Raw genomic sequence first — 21,958 nt, 5'->3', positions numbered from 1 at the left:
TTGTTTGTGTGCCTCCTAAGACTGTACTCTCTGGCTCTAATATTATACAATTTTATGAATGTGTACACAATGTTTCATAGTTAACTTTTCTAGGAATGTGCACAGTATAAAATGTGCTGATGGCGGAGACAGTGAGAATACACAGAAATGTATAAACTTAAGCTGGTTAAGTGTTGTAGAGGGAAGAATGAAGAATATGCTTAATATAAATTGTTAAGTCACAATAACTAGAAGGGGTCAAGATAGTATGAAGAAAACAAGATGTAGGCTCAATGCTGGTAAAGTATTTAATGGCATACCTCAAATGGAGTTAATCTAATTGAAATGGATGCAAAAACTATTGCGTTCCAAAAACAAAAAGAGATCCGGTTATTTTTTTTTTTTGCTACGGGTCCAAGTAAGGATTAATTAAGAAATATATAAAAAGTGTTTTTCAAAGAAAGGATGGTATAATAAAGATATAAATTTTCCACACATGTGGTAGACATTTCCTTCTCTTAGAAATGCCCCCAACCTATAAGGGACAGGACCATATCTAAGACTGTGCTATGTGACCCTGCCCCCAGGTCAAAGCTGGTCACTTCAGGGTGTGTACTTCATGTATGCTATGCCAATCAGGATCTTACTCCAGGGAATTAAAACATGGGACTGATAGAATAGAAACCAAGAGTCCCCAGAGCTCAACCAGGGCATCGTTGGAGCGTCAAGCCAAGAGGTATATAAATTCTTGCTGCAGAGATCCCTGCCGCTTACCCAGCTCTTGCTTCTCCTAGAGTTTGGTGGTTCAATTCCTCCTGAAGTACCATACTACATTCAATAAATACCTCTTCTTTCTTCTTTCTTATTCTACCCGAAGTTTGTTTCTGTTACTTGCAACCAGGAGAAATCCAACTCATACAGTCCTGAAAAGATTAGAAAAGAAGAATCTAAACAGGATACAAAGCTCAATGATGAAAATGACTCTGAAAGGAAAGTGAGATGGGTTCTGATAGGTTATGGACTCATAAAAATGAATTGGCAGATGATCAGAGCATCAAATTACTCTTACCAAATGCTTTAGAGAAGGCTATTAAGTTGAATGGTTTATAAAAGTCAGTAAATATATAGCGCTTCTGAGGTTTAATAATGGCTCAGTTGGGTAGACACCTGAGTTAATGAGGGCTTGGTTATGGGCAGACCAGTTTCAAGACCACAGGTCACCTAACTCCTTACACCCACAAGTGGCCAACACATGCTCCAATAATGGGGCAGCCAGAGAGCATATATGTGTGTTTGCAAACCATCTCCACTCTGGAATATGAACTAAGTCAATATTCCCCTAATAAAGCACTGAGATAGCATCTTATACTGGGCATAGCAGTAGATTTAGTAAAAAGAATATGAAGATGAACATATGAACATACCAAAAATATCCGTAACTGAGATTATGTGTACCTGTGGATGTTTAGCTATCAAGTGTGCCATTTGAATCATGCATATAGTCATCTTGAACTCTTGATAAATGGCATGTTGAAGAAGTTCCTTAGATTTTTTTTTAAAAAACCCACTTTGCAGTAAAGATTTTATAACTCTAGAGTTATAAATTTTCATGTTTGACATCTGAATTTTATGCTCTTAACTTTTGTAAAATGTGACTGCCATTTCCTCTGTGAAGGTTTCATTTATTCTCCTGGTCAGAATCAAACACTCCTGCCCAAAATACATCATACTTTGCTTGGAGCACCCATTATATCTTCCCAGGCTATGTGTATATGTATATTTGTATAGAGATGGATTATGTACAATCATACATAGTTGATAGATTTTATATTAAAATATATCTGGATGTATTAGTTTGTCAGAGCTGCTATAACAAAGTACTACAGATGCGGGTTGGCTTACACAACAGAAGTTTGTCTTGTTTGTCTTCAAATTTTCCCTTTTTATAAGAACTCCACTCCTGTTGGATTAGGACCCATTCTAGTGACCTCATTTAAAACTGATTACGTCTGTAAAGGCCTCTATCTCTAAGGCCACATCTGTAGTACTGGGGGTTAGGACTTCAATGTATGCATTTTTGGGGGACACTTTTCAACTCATAATGCTGAACCATAGATGTGTTATCTGTTTTCCGAGACTGAATGCTCTGTAACTGCAGGAACTGAGTCTCACTCATCACTGTAGTTTCCATAGAGCCTAGCAAAGCCCCTCCAACTTAGTAAGCAACATAATATTTGTGGAATAGATTGATAGCATTTCCAATTTAGCCTAAAAACCACCTTTTTGGGCCCGGTGTGGCGGCTTATGCCTATAAACCCAGCACTTGGGGAGGCTGAAGTGGGAGGATTGCTTGAGCCCAGGAATTCAAGATCAGCCTGGGCAACAGAGCAAGTCCTTGTCTCTAGGAAACATTTTTTAAAAATGAGTGTGGCAACCGGGCACAGTGGCTCACAGTTGTAATCCCAGCACTTTGGGAGGCTGGAGCAGGCAGATCACAAGGTCAAGAGATCGAGACCATCCTGGCCAACATGGTGAAACCCTGTCTCTACTAAAAATACAAAAAAAATTAGCTGGGTGTGGTGGCACGTGCCTGTAGTCCCAGCTACTTGGGAGGCCGAGGCAGGAGAATCTCTTGAACCCGGGAGTCAGAGGTTGCAGTGAGCTGACATCTTGCCACTGCACTCCAGCCTGGTGACAGAGGGAGACTCCGAGAAAAAAAAAAAAAAAGAGCAGGGCATGGGCAGGGCATGATGACCCACACCTATGATCCCAGTTACTCAGGAGACTGACATAGAAGGATTACTTGAGCCCAGGAGATTGAGGCTGCAGTGAGCCATGATCACACCACTCCATTCAGGCCTGGGCAATGAAGTGAGACCCTATCTCAAAATAATAATAATAATAATAAAACCACCATTTTGTTGAGCTGAACTCACCCTCATGTGTGTAAATCATTCCACAAATGAAGGAATGTTTTAGTGTATAAACTTTCCTGTGTGACAGTCCACAAGGGATTCCATCAGTACCTCCTTCAACTCTTCCCTTTGGAACTCACAAACCTCCTTTTTCTGAGCCTAGATAAATGGCTCAAGCCTCCTCACAAATACTATGTTGGGGCCTTTGTCAAAATAGAGATAGAATGAGATTTCAGAGGCATAGATAATTGAAAGTCATGAAAACTAAATTAGTTGTCATGTAAGGGCTGTTGTCACCCCCTTTCCCCACAGGTATGTAATGCTCCTTAGGAGATGATTAGCATGTTTGATTAGCATGTTTTTTTCCCTCAAGAATTCCCTTTCCATATTAAGCTACATATAGTTCATCTGTTTTGAATGTTACCAAAATTGATGGAACAACTTGAACATTATTAATAAAGTTCTGTTGTTTTAAAAAGTTTGTCTTAATTGTCAGACATAACACAAACCTAGATTTATTTTAGTGGAATTTTAAAATTTAAAGAAGAAATATCAGGGTGACAAAGTGGGGTTGCAGAGGTGGGGATGTACCTGGAAACACAGGGAATTCCAAGTTTCTTAGAAAGCATGGCAACATAAGGAATACCCATTCAGAAACCTGGATTTTCCACAATAATTAAGAAATTAAGTGGTTCTTCAATGATTTATAAGAAGTATATATCTCAAAAGCTTTTTTTGAAGTGTTTGACTTTACACTCAAGGAAGAAGTAATTGCAAGAGTTAAGATTAGAAATATCTGTATTAAAATTAGGGGAATTTTTGCTCTAATATGTGTTTTAGAGACATATTAGGTAGGAGTGCTTTGGGATTTCACTCTGTACCAGAGAGGAGGAGGAGAAAATGGGTTACTTTAATTCAGTATTGTGCTAAATTCAGGCTCTTCCAACTTTATCAAAAATTTGGGGATGAAAGCATATATTATTCTAATGAAAGCTGACAGTTCCAAGTAGAAATAAAAAGGAGAAAACCCAGAAGGACAAATTCACTTCTTCACTGGATATTTACTACCAATAATACATGGAGCATCTAAAATGTACAAAATGCTACACATATGACTGTTGCAGTAGGGAGTACAGGTAGCTAGTGTGGTTTTATTGGCTTATTTTATCAAGATCTGGAACATGAGATTAGTTTCTGATATTGAATATGAGTGAAGGCATTTGTAATCTTGCCTCAAGTCAATGAGACCATCTTTGTTCTGAAGCGTGATCTTTCATTTATTAAGGATATGTTCGTGCCCTGGATGCACAAAGACCACAAAGTCACAGCCATCTAGGGACTTACCTCCCACTAGGGAGATAAATAGGTAAGAAGGCACTTGTTACTTCATGGACTGCATGAGTGACTGTATGGATGGATGAATGAATGAATGAAAATGTGGGTGTAATTCGAGGCACGGTTCTTGAGAGCAGAAGAACAATTTTGAGAATACATATATAAGATAAGGATGTAGAGGGCTAGTTTTTATTTTCCAGGAGCTCCAGGAAGCTACTTAAGGACAAGCCTGTGGGTAACAGACCTTCAGAAAGTCAGGCCACTAAAATTAGGATTTTTGTTTGTTTGTGTTCACTAACTATCTCTGTATTCCAACCCACTGAATTCTTTAAAAAGTCTCTGTGTTAATTTTTGGGAGGATTGGGGTACATTCCTTAATTGGCATAGTGCAATTTATTAAACTCTTGTGCTTTTCCAATGTTGGTGAGTTTTACATGCCAGTCCTGTTGAGTTTCCTGCTGACTGACCTCACTGCACAAAATCCTGTGAAGACCCACAACTTAGAATACGCTCTCAGCTTACCGACTTTTATGCTTTATGGATGTTAATAGAGTCTCCTAAAGCATATAATCAGAGTGATTTTGTTGCTGTTTTAAAGTTTTGGGGGCAACAGTGATGTTAAGTATTAGAAAAAAGTATATAAAGACATTTCTTTCATATGAGTTGTGGCTCTAAAAGTTTCTCTAAAATCTGCTCTCACCCTGTCAGAGGGGATGAGTAATTAAATGATCTACTGTGGAAAGGCTAATTAATTTAACCGTTACTCAGGGACTGCCACCGCTGGTCTCCCCATCTGCCCACATGACAGGTGCACCTGGCACTCGACATTGTCATGGCCTCTGCAGCGGGTGACTCCCTAGGGCGCCTCTGTGTGGGGAGAGAATGGGTCTTGGCCTCCTCGGAGGTGCAAACCTGTTCTCCCCATGTGCATACCAGATCGCCACCGGGCTCTTATTCTTGGGATCCACCAGAAATGGGGAAGGTTGATGATTAATTGAATCTTCTGTTTAAGATTTTAGTGTATGACTCTGTGCCCCAAGACATAAATGAGAGTAATCATCTATCTAATTTCAATATAGACATTTGGTGATATCTTCACAGGGAAACAATATAGGGTGGAGGGAGTTGTTAACTGAAACAAAACCTATGCCTGAGCATAGGTTTATATTGGGAGTTTGATTAGTATTTTTCTTCTACTCTGCAAAAATGTGGATTTATAGTATTTGGAATTCAGTGTGTTCCTGGAAGTTTATAATAGTGGTTTTCCCATTGATTCACATTAAAATGGTCAAAAATGTGTTGTGTCCATGGAGACCCCAAATTCTTGCATTATTTGTGATGACCTCCCTGGCACTAGAGATAGTAGTATCAGGCAATGGTAGCTACAGAGGCACAAGTTCTAACAAATACGATTATAGCTAAATATATATTCATTGCTATGTTACATATTTGTAAAAGCATGAATGGCCATATTTAAACTTTTGAGCAGTGGGATAATAGGCATGCTTTCCAGCCTGCATGAGCAGCCTCCATTTATCCATGGAAGGCAGGCACTGCTGCATGTTAGCAGTGTTGACCAGGAGCCTCCGGGGGCCCTATGACCTTTTTAGAGATCCACGAGGTCAAAACTATTTTTGTAACTATTTTGTTTAAATAAGAGTACTAAGATGTTATTTTTAAGAATATTTTAAAAGAATTTTTATAAGAATACTTAGAATTTTATAAGAATACTAAGATGATATTTGCCTTCTTTGTTCTCATTCTCTCATGAGTATACAGTGGTTTGCCAGAGTCCACTCCGTATGTGACATTGCAGCATATTGAATGTATTAATAGAAGCAAATATGAGAATCCAGATGTCATTTTTGTTAGCTAGATATTGAAGACTTTTGCAGAAGTATAAAACAGTGCCACTTGTTTTATTATATTTTTGAAAATTATAGTCATATTTTATAATTATGTTTATGTTAACCTGTAATATAATTATTATTGCTATTTTAAATTAATATATATTTTTAAGTTAATTTTGGAGATGGTAAGTATCAATAGAGATAACTGACAAAAACAAAAGCTCTTTGGGATTCTCAGTAATTTTTTTGCAGAGTGTAAAGGGGTTCTTAATCCAAAAAGTTTGATTAACTTTTATATCATAGAGATGATAATAATACCTACCTCATGGGATTCTCTGAGGTTTAAGTATATCATGTGTAGTGTTTAGAATAGTGCCTGACATAGCAACTATTCAATAAATATCAGCTATTATGATTATCTTTTTAAGTGGAAAAGTAAAATAGGTCCAGTATCTCTCAAAGAAGTGACCTGGAATAAAATCCTGGCACCAAAGTGGCAGACCGTGATGCTGAACAAAAGTCTAACAGCATTGCATTCAAAAGACTTAATGAATTTAGAGAATAACATAGAACATGTAATAGACATTCTTCCTAATTAAAATATTTGTGAGGACAGATCTGTTCTCCTATGTAATTTGTTGCTGAAAAGTCTGAAATTGAAAAAATCTTAGAAAAAGCAGAAAGCGCCTTCTTATTTAAAGGAAGTCCAGATTTGATCTTTTGATAAAATAGCCACCTACCAAGTTTTAAAATCTGGCTTTGAATACAGATTGTTGTACTTACTGTGTCTTATGACACTCGCATGTAGGCATGTGTGTAGGCATGCTTTCTCTGTCTATCAATCCTGAAGTCTTTGAATTTGGAACTGTATTATTATTTGTGTTTATTTCTCAGGCCCTAGAATGGTACCAGGCCTGTAGTAAGCTCACACATTAAGTGTTTGCTGAATGCATAAAAATTTCCATTATTGTTGGATTATATAGTTTCAGTTAGCAAAATATTCTGAATTAATAAAAACCAATATTGGTGTATTTAATACATAAACATAAGTAAGTTTTAAATACTTTATAGAAACTTAACCTAAAAATCAAAACTAACATGAACCTAGAGTTTTGTAGGGAGAGTATTATGGGATTCTTTAATATCACAATATCTTTACCACAGTAAAGGAGACTGACTTTGGATTGCTAAGATGTCCGAGAAAATTTTTCCTTTTTGAATTCATATGTAAGCATGTTTATTTGTTATACTTTATTTTCCTAGAAAGACCAAGTGATCACACAGATCATCCTGCATGTTCATCAACTCACAGAGTATTTCACATATTGACAGTTTGCTTGACATGAGCTGGATTCATACCTTTTAAGTGCGTTGCATGTATAGGGTATTTGGGACTGTGAGACTTAAAATGAGTAGAAATAATTCTTCCCACTTACACTAAGTGCCCTTGCTGCTTTTCCATCAGGGCATCCTCACAGGGGCACCATCTGCCTGGTGGAGAATGGGGCACACAGCATCTCCATTCTCTCCCATTCAGGTTGGGTACAAGTCCTGGGCTTCCTGAAGAGTGGCAAGGGAACATTGATTTGTCTCCCAACAGGCATGCCCTGGGACACTCCTGCAACAGATGGCTCTGTAGCACCCTGCAGCCTGAGGCCTCCACATATCACAGACTGAATATATTCCTCCTCTGCAAGCTGCTTTCTCCTTGGGGAATGCTTTTTTTTTAAATGTGCAAACCTTGCAGGTCCTGAATTTTACAAATGCCAACCTCCTGTTGGCTTCACTGGGAACGCTATTTCCATGGGCTTAACTTGCAGATGTGTCAGTGGTATTCTGAAGAATATATAAGAATATATAAAACCTATAAAATGTTGTTTATGATCTTTAGTTCAGATAGTTTGGGGCTATATTGAAGGGCTTTAGAAACCTGGAACTAATTCTCCATTTGGATGTAAAATTGAGTAAGAGAGAAAAGTTATCTTTACATTTAACTGTAAGAGAAGTTAAGTACTGTGGTCTCTTGTTTCATCGTGTGTATATTCTTTATATTCTTTTTTTATACCTGTTCAGTAAATAAGAATCCACAGCTCTTGATAAAATACCCCTGTGCATTTGTTTGGCAATCATAAAGTCAATACCCACTTCATAATGAGCTACTGGCTTTTCCACAAACACAAAACAAAACAGTGATGCATTGCAGAAGCACAGTTGTCTTTTTCCGGCAGATGAACTGAGGCCTTTAAATGGGAGCAAGGGTGTATGTGTATGTGAGTGTATTTAATTTGTCTTGGGTAGGTTGCAAATCCAGCATTCTTTATTTTCTACACAAAGCTGTTTATAGAACTGTGAATTTGCATGAAAAAGATACTAGTCCCAATTGGTTTCACACATATATTGGGACCATGGGGGTTTGAAAATATGGCATGCCAGGAACTACTAAACCCAAGGACAAATGAGATTCTGTGAAAAATACAGGGCCATTTATTTTTAATATTTTGATTGAGTTGATAATTTGATTCCAGAAATAACATCTAGAAATCCTGAGTATTTTATCATAGAAGTTTTTACCATGTCAAGAACTTCACCACTTCCTTACTTTTAAAAAAGAAAGACCCTGTCATACAAAAATAACATTTTTCGTGCAAAAATAAAATACAAATTCTACTTTAAAAAAAAAAACTCCAGCTGATGTAAAATGTACACACAAGGACTTGAAATATTTGGAATATACAAGTTACTGAAGAATCCCTTATTTGTTGTGTTTTAAGCCCACTTTTAAAAGGAAATATAATTCAGAAGCCTAATCATAAAGTAGCTTAAATTTGGAGTGCTCTTGCTGTCGTGGGACTTAGCTGCCACTGGCTTTGCCCACTGACTCCATGGGAGGCCCCTGAACTGTCCCTTGGACCCCTGAGGGATCTCTGTTAGATAATCTAATAGGTTGCATTTCCTGCATAAATGTCTTAAAACAATTACGGAGCATGGTCCCCAAAAGACATTTGTGTTTGCTGTTCTTGCAAATTCTGCTCCTTCATCACCTAGCTGCCCTGAGTCAGGGTAACTTCCAGTTGTCTACACCTAAGCAATTTCCCCAGTTGTTGATACGGAAGGCTAGCGGTCGGGCTGGGACTGGAGATTGCCTCCCCTGTGGCCTACACTACTCTGAAATTTTCCATATTTGCATCACCTGTTTCCACGTGGCTGTTTGAATTTGGGCATTTCTCCATTCATGTGGTGGTAGGTCAGATGTAAAATGGTGTTTCTCGTTTTTATGTATTTTACTCTCTGTTTCACCAAATCAAGTGGCTAGAATGCTGCCCCTTTAGAGATAGCCCATTCGTGTTGATTCATTCATTTTGTTTCTTCTTTATTGAATGCCAAAGAATATAATGTGTGGACAGTCTACAAAATTTCATGATTTATTAATACAGTATTTTCCTTTTTAAAAACCATGTAATGACTAAAACCATTAAGATTTTCTTTCAAATTGAACTAAGATTTGAGAAGCACATTACAGTGTGACAGTCCTAATAGTTTGTGAAGTCCATCTCTTTTAACCATAAAGTAGTGATGTTCCTAACATTTACACTGTGTTAGGACTCTTTTATCATTCAGTAGGATGGTGGGGATAAGATAGGCTTTTGATCTGTTCCTGGAAATGTCTCTTTTATGTTACACTGCTCTTATAAGAAATTAACATACCATGAGCATATATATTAAATCTTTGAAGCTTCAATAATTAAGAATGAGGATTCAAGGCAATTTTCTAGAACATTCTTACATTCCTAGTTCTGTATCTGTCTTTCAGTTGAAGTTCTCAAAGTTTGGTCCTGGGACCCTGGGTATCTCCAAGACCCTTTCAAGGGATCTGCAAGGTCCAAACTATTTTTGTCATAACACTAAGATGATATTTGCCTTTTTCACTCAGCTTCCATGAGTGGAGTTTTCTAGAAGTCACATGACATGTTCTGTCGTAACAGATTAAATGCTGAAGCAGATGTGAGAATACACCTGTCTTCTATTAAGCCAGACATTAAAGATAGTTGCAAAATTCTAAAGCAGTATCACTCTTCTCACAAAATTTATTTTTTCCCTTTATTTGCAAAATGTATTTTTGTTTTGGAATTACTGTTTAGGATGACTTAATGAAAATGTTTTACTTATGTTGGCATGGGTTTATTGGCTTTTTGGTGAATTAATAAATATTTTAATAAATTACATTTTTATTTATATGTCATAAATATCAATAGATAATAACCCATAACAACAAAATCTCTTTGGGATCCTCAGTTTTTCTGCATACAAAAGGATCAAATGTTTGAGAACTCAGTACTCAAATATTTGGGAACTACTGGTCTACAGTCCCCTCATTCAGTGCTCTTACTTAGGAATTTACTCTGTTGAAGCTTACTCAGATATTTACCTGGTGGCCTATGGAAGTTGTACTTTTCATAATTTTAGAATGTATGTGAAAAAGCTTTTGTGGTTTACCAGAACCAGAGGATACCCTGTGGGAATCAGGGTATATGTGCGCAGTGTACCTGTGTTATGTACTATGTAAATGCAAGATGGTAATATTATTTAAAATTCCGTTACACTAGGCAAGTTGGTGTTAGATTCTGTAACTTATTCCTCATTCAGCAAGTCACAAATATTTATTTTGTTCCTACTAAGGGGCCTTAGTAGTTGTTAAAGAGATGAACTAAATATAATCTCCATTCAGGCAACCGGCTGTTACAGTAAGATATTAAACTACACCACAACTGACAACCTGCAAAAATGAATGGATAATCATTTTTGGTTGCTACTGTTGTGGTCAAGGAGGAATTTATGGTCTTATTTAGAGGAAAAATATATTGAATAAACAGTCGAGTAAAATATGAGACAATGTGTTTAATATACTTTAGATGCGAAGTTAAATGTCTCCATGTTTCAGTATACAGAGAAAAGACTGTGGCAAGTGAATTCAGGTATTGGTGTAGGAAGTTAATTATCATTAGAATCAAAGTAGCTTCTGGTGTTCTGGCAGTGTTTCTGTTTTATTGTTTAGGTGGGACTAATATGGACATGTTCCCTTTGTGATTATTCAGCAACCTATGCTCTTATGATATTTTTCTGCGTACTTTATACTTCATTAAAAAAGTAAAGAGAAACTTTTAAATTTAAAATATCTCTGTAACATGTTAAACTGTTTGCAGTATGTACTTAAAAACGTTTGTCCAAAGACTTGTTGCTTATAGTGACTTCTTATTTTGCCTTAATTTACCAAAGCTTCTCAGTAGGTGCCTCTCAGGTCCGAGGCAATGAGTCATTTGATGCTGAATCTTCGGTTGGTGAATAATCTATCCTTTATCTTTCTAGTAATGTATTATTATAATGTTTTTTAATAAAAATAACATGAGCCAGTTGGTTTTAAAAAATACACGTTTTGAGAAGTTTCTTAATGAAAGTAGTACATGCACATACTTTGGAAATCAAATGCAGTGGTAACATCCATAAGATGTACACACCGCCTTCCCTATCTCTGCATCTTACTCCTCCGACACAGCCACTGTCCTTTCTTCTAGATCTACCTTCTAAGTTTTGCATCCTTGTATCTAAATGATATGCTTGAACTTCTGTTTCTATATAACTTTAAAACATTATGTATTATCTTTCTATTATGGAAGATAAGAATTTAGTGTTTCTGTACCAACTGTTTCTCTGCTTCCCTTTCTCTATTTTTTTCATTAAATAGTAAATTAATTTAGTTGATAATTACAATGATAAAGTAAATGTCATTCACAGCTGAGTCTAGTAGAAGTTTAGAATTGCATTTCTAGAATAACTTTGTTTTTTCTAGCATGAATAATTGTCACTCCCTGCCATTGGCTTAGATTTTCATGTTCCAATTTCTTATTCTTAAGCTTCAAAATAGAACTCTGCAACTCTTCTCAATACTTACAAACACATAGGTAATTTATTTTGGTTCAACTTTGTTTTATTCTTGGAGTCATCCTCCTGGTGCTCTCCATCCTCCTGCTGCAATCCAGATTGGTTATTCTCTGGATTCCTACATAGCTGTTGGCCAGGAGCTTCTTTTTACCAAGAAAAGAAAAAAAAATCCAATTATTTATTGGATTTCTTGTTTCTCGTTACCTAGTCTTGCTCTTTATTTGGTAGAGTTATATATCTCAGTGAAAAAGAATTTATAGATTTATTTGATACAGATTTTGACAGTGTAATAATATTAAGTCTTTCAATCCATGAATGTGATATATATTTCTATTAGTCTCCTTTAATCCTTCTTAGCAGTGTTTTGTAGTTTTTAGTGTGGCAGTCTTGCAAATCTTTTGCTAAATGTCTTTCCTAAATGTTTTAGTTTTTGACTTTATTATAAATAGATGCTTTAAAATTTTATTTTCCAATTGTTTGTTGCTAGTATATAAAATGTAATTAATTTTTGTTCATCGGCTTCTATCCTCTGACTTTGCTAAATTCACTTAGAAGTTGTGTAGTAAATTTCATAGGATTTTCTACTTAGAAAATAATGTCATCTGTAAATAGAGACAGTTTTACCTCTTCCTTTTTGATATCCATGTATTTTATTTTTCTTTTCAAACTGTATAGGAGTTTTGCTTCTATTTGCACTTTACATAAATAGGAAATAAAGTATATACATTTTGTACTTGCTCCTGTTACTCAACAGCATATTTGCGGTATTCCATACATTGTTGTGATTAAGTGTAGATTATTCCTTTTCAGTGTTGTATAGTATTCCAGCATGTAACTATGCTAAAGTTGACATATCTATTGTATTGTTAATGGGTTATAAGATTACTAAAGTGCTATTATGAACATTCTGGCACATGTCTTTTGGTGAACATATATTTCTGTTCAGTTTAGACCTCAGAGTGGAATTGCTGGTTCATGATTCTCGTGTTTTCTTTGACTTTATAAGTATTTGCCAGTGTTACCTTTATACTACATTTTTAACACTTTCTGGGGAGAGAAGAGATAAATTCATGCGTTTAATTTTCATATTAAAACAGAAGTCATTCATATCCTTTTTCAATTATTTGTTCCATTAATTTGTTCTTTTCATTGAACTTACTTGATCTGCTCATCAGGACTTGAGTCAGAGAACACACAGGAGCTTTCTGCCTTGATTACTTGGCCTCTCTACAGAGGCACGTGGCTTCCATCCCTTCGTGGCTCCTTCCTATCTACTCTGTTGCCCCTTCTTACAGGTGTACTCACAGGTGCTGCCACAGGCTCCCAAAACTTGTATACCTGGAATGTCTCCTAGTCTAGTCTCCCTTCTTCTAGTCTGTGCCTTTAGGTATTTATTCAGAGAGAACTATTTCTTTTCTTTTTTTTAAATTTATTATTATTATACTTTAGGTTTTCGGGTACGTGTGTGCAATGTGCAGGTTAGTTACATATGCATACATGTGCCATGCTGGTGCGCTGCACCCACTAACTCGTCATCTAGCATTAGGTATATCTCCCAATGCCATCCCTCCCCCGTCCCCCCACCCCACAACAGTCCCCAGAGTGTGATGATCCCCTTCCTGTGTCCATGTGTTCTCATTGTTCAATTCCCACCTATGAGTGAGAATATGCGGTGTTTGGTTTTTTGTCCTTGCGATAGTTTACTGAGAATGATGATTTCCAATTTCATCCATGTCCCTACAAAGGACATGAACTCATCATTTTTTATGGCTGCATAGTATTCCATGGTGTATATGTGCCACATTTTCTTAATCCAGTCTATCATTGTTGGACATTTGGGTTGGTTCCAAAAAGACGGCCCAGCTGCAACCAAACAAAAGCACGTGTCTTCTTGGTAGTCGTAGGCATTTCAAAGATCCAAGCACTTAGGAGAGAAGAAGTTTTCACTTCTGTTTACCCCAGTGGGAAAATTTTCTGGGGATTGAACTGCATCCTCTATGTTTGCATATAGCCAATCCTGGGCAAAGAGAAGACTAAGGGATGAAATATCACTCAAATAGTTTCTCATCTTGATAGTAGTATAGTAGTAGAAGAGTATCAGGGGAAATCCTTACTAAAGCTAACATTTTAGGGATTACCAGAAGAATTCACTTACCCCTATGACATCTAATCAACTATTTTAAAGAACAATTGAAAAGCTGTCCAAAATGCAGTCATCTATCACTTTACAAAAGTATTCTTAAAATTTTGGTGAATACTGGATATATTTTAAGTGAAACCAGAATTATAAGGAATCTAAAAATGAATCCCATTGTTAAATAAGGAGTATTAAAATAAATAATCTGATTTTTAAATCTACATTTTATATTACCTACACACTGAAAAAATGATAAGCAGACTTTTTATTTAGGCTTTGAAGTAAGGAAATCTAAAATTTGATTCCAAAAAACTACTATATACCAGCTGAGGACTCAGTGTATTAGCCTTTTTGGGCCTCAGTTTCTTCATCTATAAAATGGGCATAGTGAAATCACCCATAGGATTGTTGTCAGGCTCAAATGAGAACAGGTGCAATGCTCAGCATGATGCCTGTTATGTAGCAAGCATGCAAATGATTTTCTATTGTTATTTTTAAAATAGTAAGGAGTTATATTTTGTTTGCTTCTTAATATTATTGGTGTGGAGAGCAACAAAAGAAATAAAAATGATTAAAAATGCATAAGCAAAGTTGATAGAGAAAAGTCAACTAAAATACTATAGCCATGAAAAATTTATTTATGAGTGATATATGTTAATGGACTAAAAGCAAAGCATCTACTCACCATTTAACATTTATTTGGCTATTGTAAAATCTATGGCAAAAAAATCTTACATGACACTCAGTGAAAACAATGCATTCATGACCAATCAGTTTAAATATTTATAGAAAGTATAGAGGAGGAAGTGAGCTAAACCAAGGAAGGAATTCCTCTAGAGACCTCAAAAGAATGTTTCATGGCCATGCCAGTGTCGCCTCTACCCTGAGAATGGTCAACTAATCATGTGCTTTTGTTTCTCCAGGGAGAAGTTGGCAGTGGCCCGACTACAGCGAGAAGTTGCCCAAAGAACAAGTGAGGGGGCCATGGTAAGTCCTCACTGCTGTCCCCTCATTCCACAACATCCAGAGGTCTCTGGCTTGAAAGCTACTTTGCCTCATTAAGGATATCTAAGGAAAATATTTGCTTGCAGCAAACTTAATGATATTTTGGCAAATGATGTATTTATAGTAGAATTTATACAGCTCTGCCATTTGCCATCAGTGAGAGATATTAATTGAAAAAAAAAATTAGGCTTTAAATAAGATGTTCACGTGTCCAAGGATTATAAGGCTTTGTTTTCTGAAGGTCAGACTTCCAGCAGTGAGCACAATGTCCAAAAATGAGCAACAGTTCAACATAATTCAAACCTCTCAGCTCTTTGAATTTAAAAAACAACAGCCATCTTAGTGTTCTGAAAAAAGAACACCAAAATGTTTGCTAATGTAATTGTCTATTATTTTCCTTCTCTTCACTATTTGCAATATATTTTTCCTTGTCCTTTTCAGCTTGTGCCATTTGGAAAACTGATGTTTCCTTGTATTTTGAATTGTACTAAAAATCAATACAGTTATTTTGGTCCATAGCAACTTCATTTTATAGACTGTCTTTGCCGAAGTATCTGCCTCTGTGCCTCTTATAACATCAGAGATGACTGTCTGGGGACCTGGGGAATGCATGCGTGGAGTAACTGCTGTTGCTACTTCTGAAACAAAAATACAGCACCAGATTTATTTTTTCCCTCACTTATGGAAAAACAATAGAATGTGTACAAGTTTTCAGTAAAAGATAAGTGGCACATTTTTATACCCTGAAGGCTGCTTCCGTTTGATTTCATGAGAGCTAATTGACAGGCCATCCACTGAAAAGGGTAAGACATTTGTAAAATATGCTGGCCTCATACTTCTGTCAACAGGGAAATCAAAGGGCTAGAGTAAGAGGCCAAATGTTGAGTGGGGTCTGGAAGGCACAGTGGCCCTTGAACATGCTAAAATACTTAGGAAGGTGATCACAGTGTTTATTTTGCTAGGGATCTTAATGCAGAAAGAATCTTGAATGTTCAAATGGTATGAAGAAACATTCACGGCTGGGTGTGTTGGCTCACGCCTGTTATCTCAACACTTTGGGAGGCCGAGGTAGGCAGATCACCTGAGGTTGGGAGCTGGAGACCAGCCTGGCCAACATGGTGATACCCTGTCTCTACTAAAAATACAAAAATTAGCTGGGCGTGGTGGTGGGCACCTATAATTGCAGCTACTCAGGAAGCTGAGACATGAGAATCATTTGAACCTGGGAGGCGGAGGTTGCAGCGAGCCGAGATTGTGCCATTGCACTCCAAAGACCCTGTCTCCCAAAAACAAATAAATAAACAAGGCAACATTCACAAGCATCTTTGAGCAATGAAATGGAAACAAGATGGAGAAAATAAAGGCCTAGTTGGATGGTGGACTGAGCATTTCCAATCTGGACTTTTCACTGCATTTCAAAATGTTGATGGGCTAGGTCATTCTGTAATGTTTCAGTCTTTTGTTTAGGACTAGCTCCTGCTCACCACTTCGTCAGCGATGTTCTAGTTGAATATGAGGAAGTAACTTAACTTTCGTAGGTCAGTTTCCTCATCTTTAAAATGGGAAGGTGGGAATTTTGTGATTCCTTTAACTTAGTGGATCATGATTTTGAGCATTTGCCCGTGTGAAGTTTTCGTGATATGAATCTCTTTCAGGTAATAACTAAATGTCATTTAAGCTCACAGGAAGAACAGGCCTTGAAAGAATGAACTTTCATTCTTTCTCACTCTGACATTGAATGTACTTGAGTTGAAATGATCTCAGACAGCTGTCTAGTCTTTTACAAAGACAAAACTCCTTTTTAAAACATTATAGAAGTTCAGTGTAGAAAATACCCAGAAAACACAGGCACAAGGACAAGCCCAGTTGCTCAAAAAATGACTTTGGAAAAGTTATGAATGTTTCATTATTCTAATTTTAATTATGGTAATGAAAAATCACACATTTGTATTGACTGGTTAGGCAAATGTTTATAAAAAACCATTTATTATGTGCCCAGCACTATTCTAGGCACTGGAGAAAGAGTGAACACAGGCAAAATCTGACAGCTTACAGTCCAGTGGTTGGTGAGACAGATATTCAATGTAATTAAAATGTTAGGACATAGAAGCAGCTATCAGAAAATAAAAGAGCAGGGTAGAGGAGATTGGTAGTTATAGGGGCTCACCATTTAAAATAGAACATGCATAGTATTGGGAGGCCATTGGAGGAGGATCATTTGAGCTCAGGAGTTCGAGCCCAGCCTGGGCAACGTAGTAAAACCCTGCTCTACAGAAATATAAAAAATTAGCCAGGCATGGTGGTGCACGCCTGTGATCCCATCTACTTGGGAGGCTGAGGCAAGAGGATCGTTTAAACCCAGGAGACAGAAGTTGCAGTGAGCCATGATCATACTACTGCATTCTAGCCTGGGCGACAGAGCAAAACCCTGTCTCTAAATAAATAAATAAATAAATAAATAAATAAATAAATAAAATAGAACAGGCATAGTAGTAAATCACTGAAAAGTTAATATCTGAACAAAACCTGAAGTAGGTGAAGGAGTTTTTTACCATGGGGATGTCTGGGGGAGGAGGATTCTAGCAGGGATATCAGCAAATGTAAAGGCCTGGAGTGCCAGGGGACTGCATGCGGGCAGGGCTGGCTTGAGAGGAGTGAGGGGAGAAGGTGAAGAGGAAAAGAGAAAGCAAAAAGTGATGGGGTTGGGGGGGTAGGGAGGATGGGGGGAATGGGTGCACCCTCAAGGTCTCAGTGGATCCCTGACTCATGCTTTGAGAGATGGGAACCATTGGAAGGCTTCTAACAAGGCCTAAGTATTAAGTGATTGAACTTAATACTATTCATATTTATTCTTACCATCTCCCTTCCCATTCCATGATTTGTCACATTTCAGTTCCTTGGAGACACCATAAGCCCTGACTTTCATTAATTTATTTTAGTTTTTCTCTCTCTGTCTCAGTAACTATTTCTCCCTGTTCCTTTACATAGTCAAACTCTTCTGAGTTTTCTATTTAATTATATGCTTCAGCTTTTCTGCTCCTAGAATTCATTTATTTCTGAAGTCCTGATTCTTTCAGTATCTGACAGCTCCTAAAAAATCAGGCTGTTCTATTAATCCTTTAAATTTAATTATTGCTGTTACAAGGTTTGTTTCACAGAACTTTTGTTACGTCTATAGCAGAAATGGAAAACAGTTCATCACAGCTAGATCACCATATGTATTTGGAGACTACTGTTTACAGTTTTTTTTATATTTTTATTCACATGAAAGGAAAAATGGAAGAAATTATATAAGCAGTCTTTACAGAAAAGCTATATAATTAAATTGAGGCTGATATTTATTTTTAAAGTCATCAACAAACCTGTTATAATCAAAATCTTCAATACAAAGCATGCCCTCTTTAAAATTTGGTTTTATGCAATAAATCTCTACACTTACAAGTTTTAAGATAGTCCCAAGACAGCATTTTGAGAGATTTATTTTACATTACATTACATTATATTATGTTATGTTACATTATATTATATTATATTATATTATATTATATTATATTATATTATTTTTGAGATGGAGTTTCACTCTTGTTGCCCAGGCTAGAGTGCAGTAGCACGGTCTTGGCTCACTGCAACCTCTGCCTCCTTGGTTGAAGCGATGCTCTTGCCTCAGCCTCCAAAGGAGCTGGGATTATAAGCTCTCACCACCACACCCAGCTCATTTTTGTATTTTCAGTAGAGATGGGGTTTCACTAAGTTGGCCAGGCTGGTTTCGAACTCCTGACCTCAGGTAATCCTACCTTGACCTCCCAAAGTGCTGGGATTACAGGCATAAGCCACCGTGCCTGGCTATTTCTTTTATTTTTTAATAAGCTTTTAATTTTGAAATAATTTTAGATTTACAGAAAAGTTACACACCTGCCTACCCTTTACCCAGTTTCCCCTAATGTTAAACATCATACATAACTATGGTGTAATTGTCAAAACTGAGAGATTAACATTGGTATACTACTATAATTAAACTTAAGACTTTATTAGAGCAGTTTTTCTAGCAATGCTCCTTTTCTGATCTAGGATCCAGTACAGGGTACCACATTGCATTTTCTTCTAAAAAGAAGATGACTCCTTTTTAATGGCTAAGTGAGCACATATGTAGAAGTAGAAGTAATGCGAGCTTGAAAGTGAGACCAGCCTGGATCCAAAGTCCATCCCCACCAGTAGTTACCTAAGTAGCGTTAGCTTGGACATGTTACTTCACTGTTTTTTTGTTTGTTTGTTTGTTTGTTTCTTAGTCAATTTTGTCTGCTTTTTTGTTCTTTTAACTCAGTTCTTTATTTTTGGCAACTTTCTTCAGCATACTAGATGTTTTATATTTGTTTTCTTTGTTCTTAATTTCCTCTTCCAGGAAATAAATGCCACCACCGTTTTTCATACTTACTGTTCAGTATTTTTTACAAACTCTCTGAGATTATATTTCTGTTCATTCTGGGAGGTTGTTTCAGCTTGTGCTGAAATATCACTGGCTCAGTTTACTGAGAGGCCTCTTCTGTCCTTAACACTTCAGTGTTGTCTTTAATATTGGTATGCATAAAAACGGTCCATCCTACCCCAAGAGTATGAAGGTATTCATTCTCATTATCTTCTAGAACTTTTATAGTTTTTTTAATGTAATTTTTTTTGCAAATTTCAGATGGAATTAATTTGGCATGAGGCAGAGATCAGAGAGAAAATTTTCCCCAAATTAATAGCTAATTTTTCAACATCATTTAATGAACCGTGCAGCCTTTATTACTACCCTTACCATATTACAAATGCTCATATCAACCTACATCAATTACTTGACTACTTATACGTTTCCGCTGAAAGTTCTGTTACACAAACTAGTCCTGAAAATAGAAAATGAGATCCTCAACTCACTTTTAAAAAATAAAAACTTTTTATTACAGAAAAATTGCAAATATAGTCTAGAGTGTTTTCGTGTATCTTCTACCAGTTTTCTCTATTATGAAAACTTTACATTAGCATGGTACACTTGTCACAGTTGATGAGCTAATATTGATACACTATTAGTGAAGTCCATGCTTTATCCAGATTTCTGTAGTTTTAACTAATGTCCTTTTTCTGCTCCAGGATCCAATCCAAGAAACACATTAAATTTACTTGTCATGCTCCTAAAGCTTCTCTTGGTTTTGACAGTTTCTCAGGCTTTCCTTGTTTTTGATAACTTGGTAGTTTTAAGAAGTACTGGTTAGGTTTTTGTGGCATTTGTCTCATTGGGATTTGTCTGATGTTTTTCTAATGATTAGATTTGGGTATATTTTTGGGAAGTAAACCATGAGTTAAATTACCATTTTTTATCACACCATATCAAAAGTATATATTATCAACATGACTTGTCTCACTGTTTTTTTGTTTTGAGATAGGGTCTATTGCCCAGGCCAGAATGCAGCGGTACAGTGTCAGCTCTCTGCAACCTCTCCTGCTGGGCTCAAGAGTTTCTACCACCTCAGCCTCCTAAGTAATTGGGACTACAGGTGCAAGCCACCACGCCCAGATAATTTTTGTCATTTTTGTAGAGACAGGGTCTCACCACGTTGTCCAGGCTGGTCTCGAACCCCTGGCCTAAGTGATCCGCCTGCCTTGGCCTCCTAAAGTGTTGGGATTACAGGCGTGAGCCACTGCGCCTGGCCAAGCTTGTCACTGTTGAGATGAATCTTGGTCATTTGGCTGAAGTAGTGTCTGTTAGATTTCTCCGCTATAAAGTTACTCTTTGCCTCCCCACCACCCTTTCTCTCCTGTACTCTTTGGGAGGAAGTCACTATGCGTACCACATACTTATGGACATGGAAAATATGCTCCACTTCATTGAGGGTGGAATATCTACAGAAATTATTTTGAATTCTCCTGCATGGGACATTTGTCTCTTCTTCCTTATTATTTATTCAATCATTTATTTATGTGACTGCATTGGTATTTATTTTGTACTTTGCATTGTAAAGCAGTACTACTTTGTTTTTTGGCTCAATTTATCCTAGCTTTTGGTCTTTCTGACATGCTCCCATCTTGTTTTTTGTTGTTGTTGTTGTTGTTGTTGTCATTGTTGTTGTTTTTCCTTTTTTTCTTAGCACTTCTTCTTTCTTTCTGGCATTGTAAGATGCTCCAGGCTTATCTTGGGTATTTCTTACCCCTGTCTTAGAATCAGCAATTTTTCCAAGGTCACCTGGTTCCTGTTAGTGGACAGTTATTTGAAACCAAGATCTGGGTGCTGTGTACCAGCCCACATGTATAAGGCTTATTTAAAGTGGTATTTATTCCAGGAATGCAATGACTGCCTAACATTGGAAAAGTCATTAATATAATTGGCAGTAGTAATAGATTAAAGGGGAAAACAAATCTCAATACACATATGTTGGGGAAACCAGCCCCCCAAAAAAGCCCCATAGGTCCTATTTCCCCTAAGTGTCAGTTGGTCTGAGAAATAAAGAGAAAGAGTGCAAAGAGAGAAATTTTGCAGCTGTGTCTCGAGGGGTGACACCGCATATTGATAGGACCGTGATGACGACCCTGAGCCGCAAAACCAGCAAGTTTTTATTAGGGATTTTAAAAGGGGAGGGGGTGCACGAACAGGGAGAAGGTCACAAGGATCACATGCTTCAAAGGACAATAAAGATCACAAGGAGAAGGCAAAATTAGAATTACTGATGAGGGTCTATGTCCCACTGTGCACACATTGTCTTGATAAACATCTTAACAGGAAACAGGGTTCGAGAGCAGAGAACTGGTCTGACTAGAATTTATCAGGCTGG

The 21,958-nt window shown here is 36.9% G+C and overlaps 1 protein-coding gene across 23 annotated transcripts in view; it reads left to right on the top strand.

Moving 5' to 3' along the window:
* The window catches only part of NCKAP5 (NCK associated protein 5), a 993,533-nt gene that overhangs the window by 434,350 nt on the left and 537,225 nt on the right, over positions 1-21,958 (top strand). For all 23 annotated transcript variants that reach the window (XM_054549292.2, XM_054549288.2, XM_054549290.2 and 20 more), the window contains one exon: positions 15,077-15,140. In XM_054549292.2, the coding sequence (XP_054405267.2) occupies positions 15,138-15,140 (3 nt within the window). In that variant the 5' untranslated portion in view covers positions 15,077-15,137. The remainder of the gene's footprint in view (positions 1-15,076; positions 15,141-21,958) is intronic.

The sequence above is a fragment of the Pongo abelii genome, chromosome 11 (genome assembly GCF_028885655.2).
Source record: "Pongo abelii isolate AG06213 chromosome 11, NHGRI_mPonAbe1-v2.0_pri, whole genome shotgun sequence".
Taxonomy (NCBI): Eukaryota; Metazoa; Chordata; class Mammalia; order Primates; family Hominidae; genus Pongo; species Pongo abelii.
This window is presented reverse-complemented; position numbering and strand designations above follow the sequence as displayed.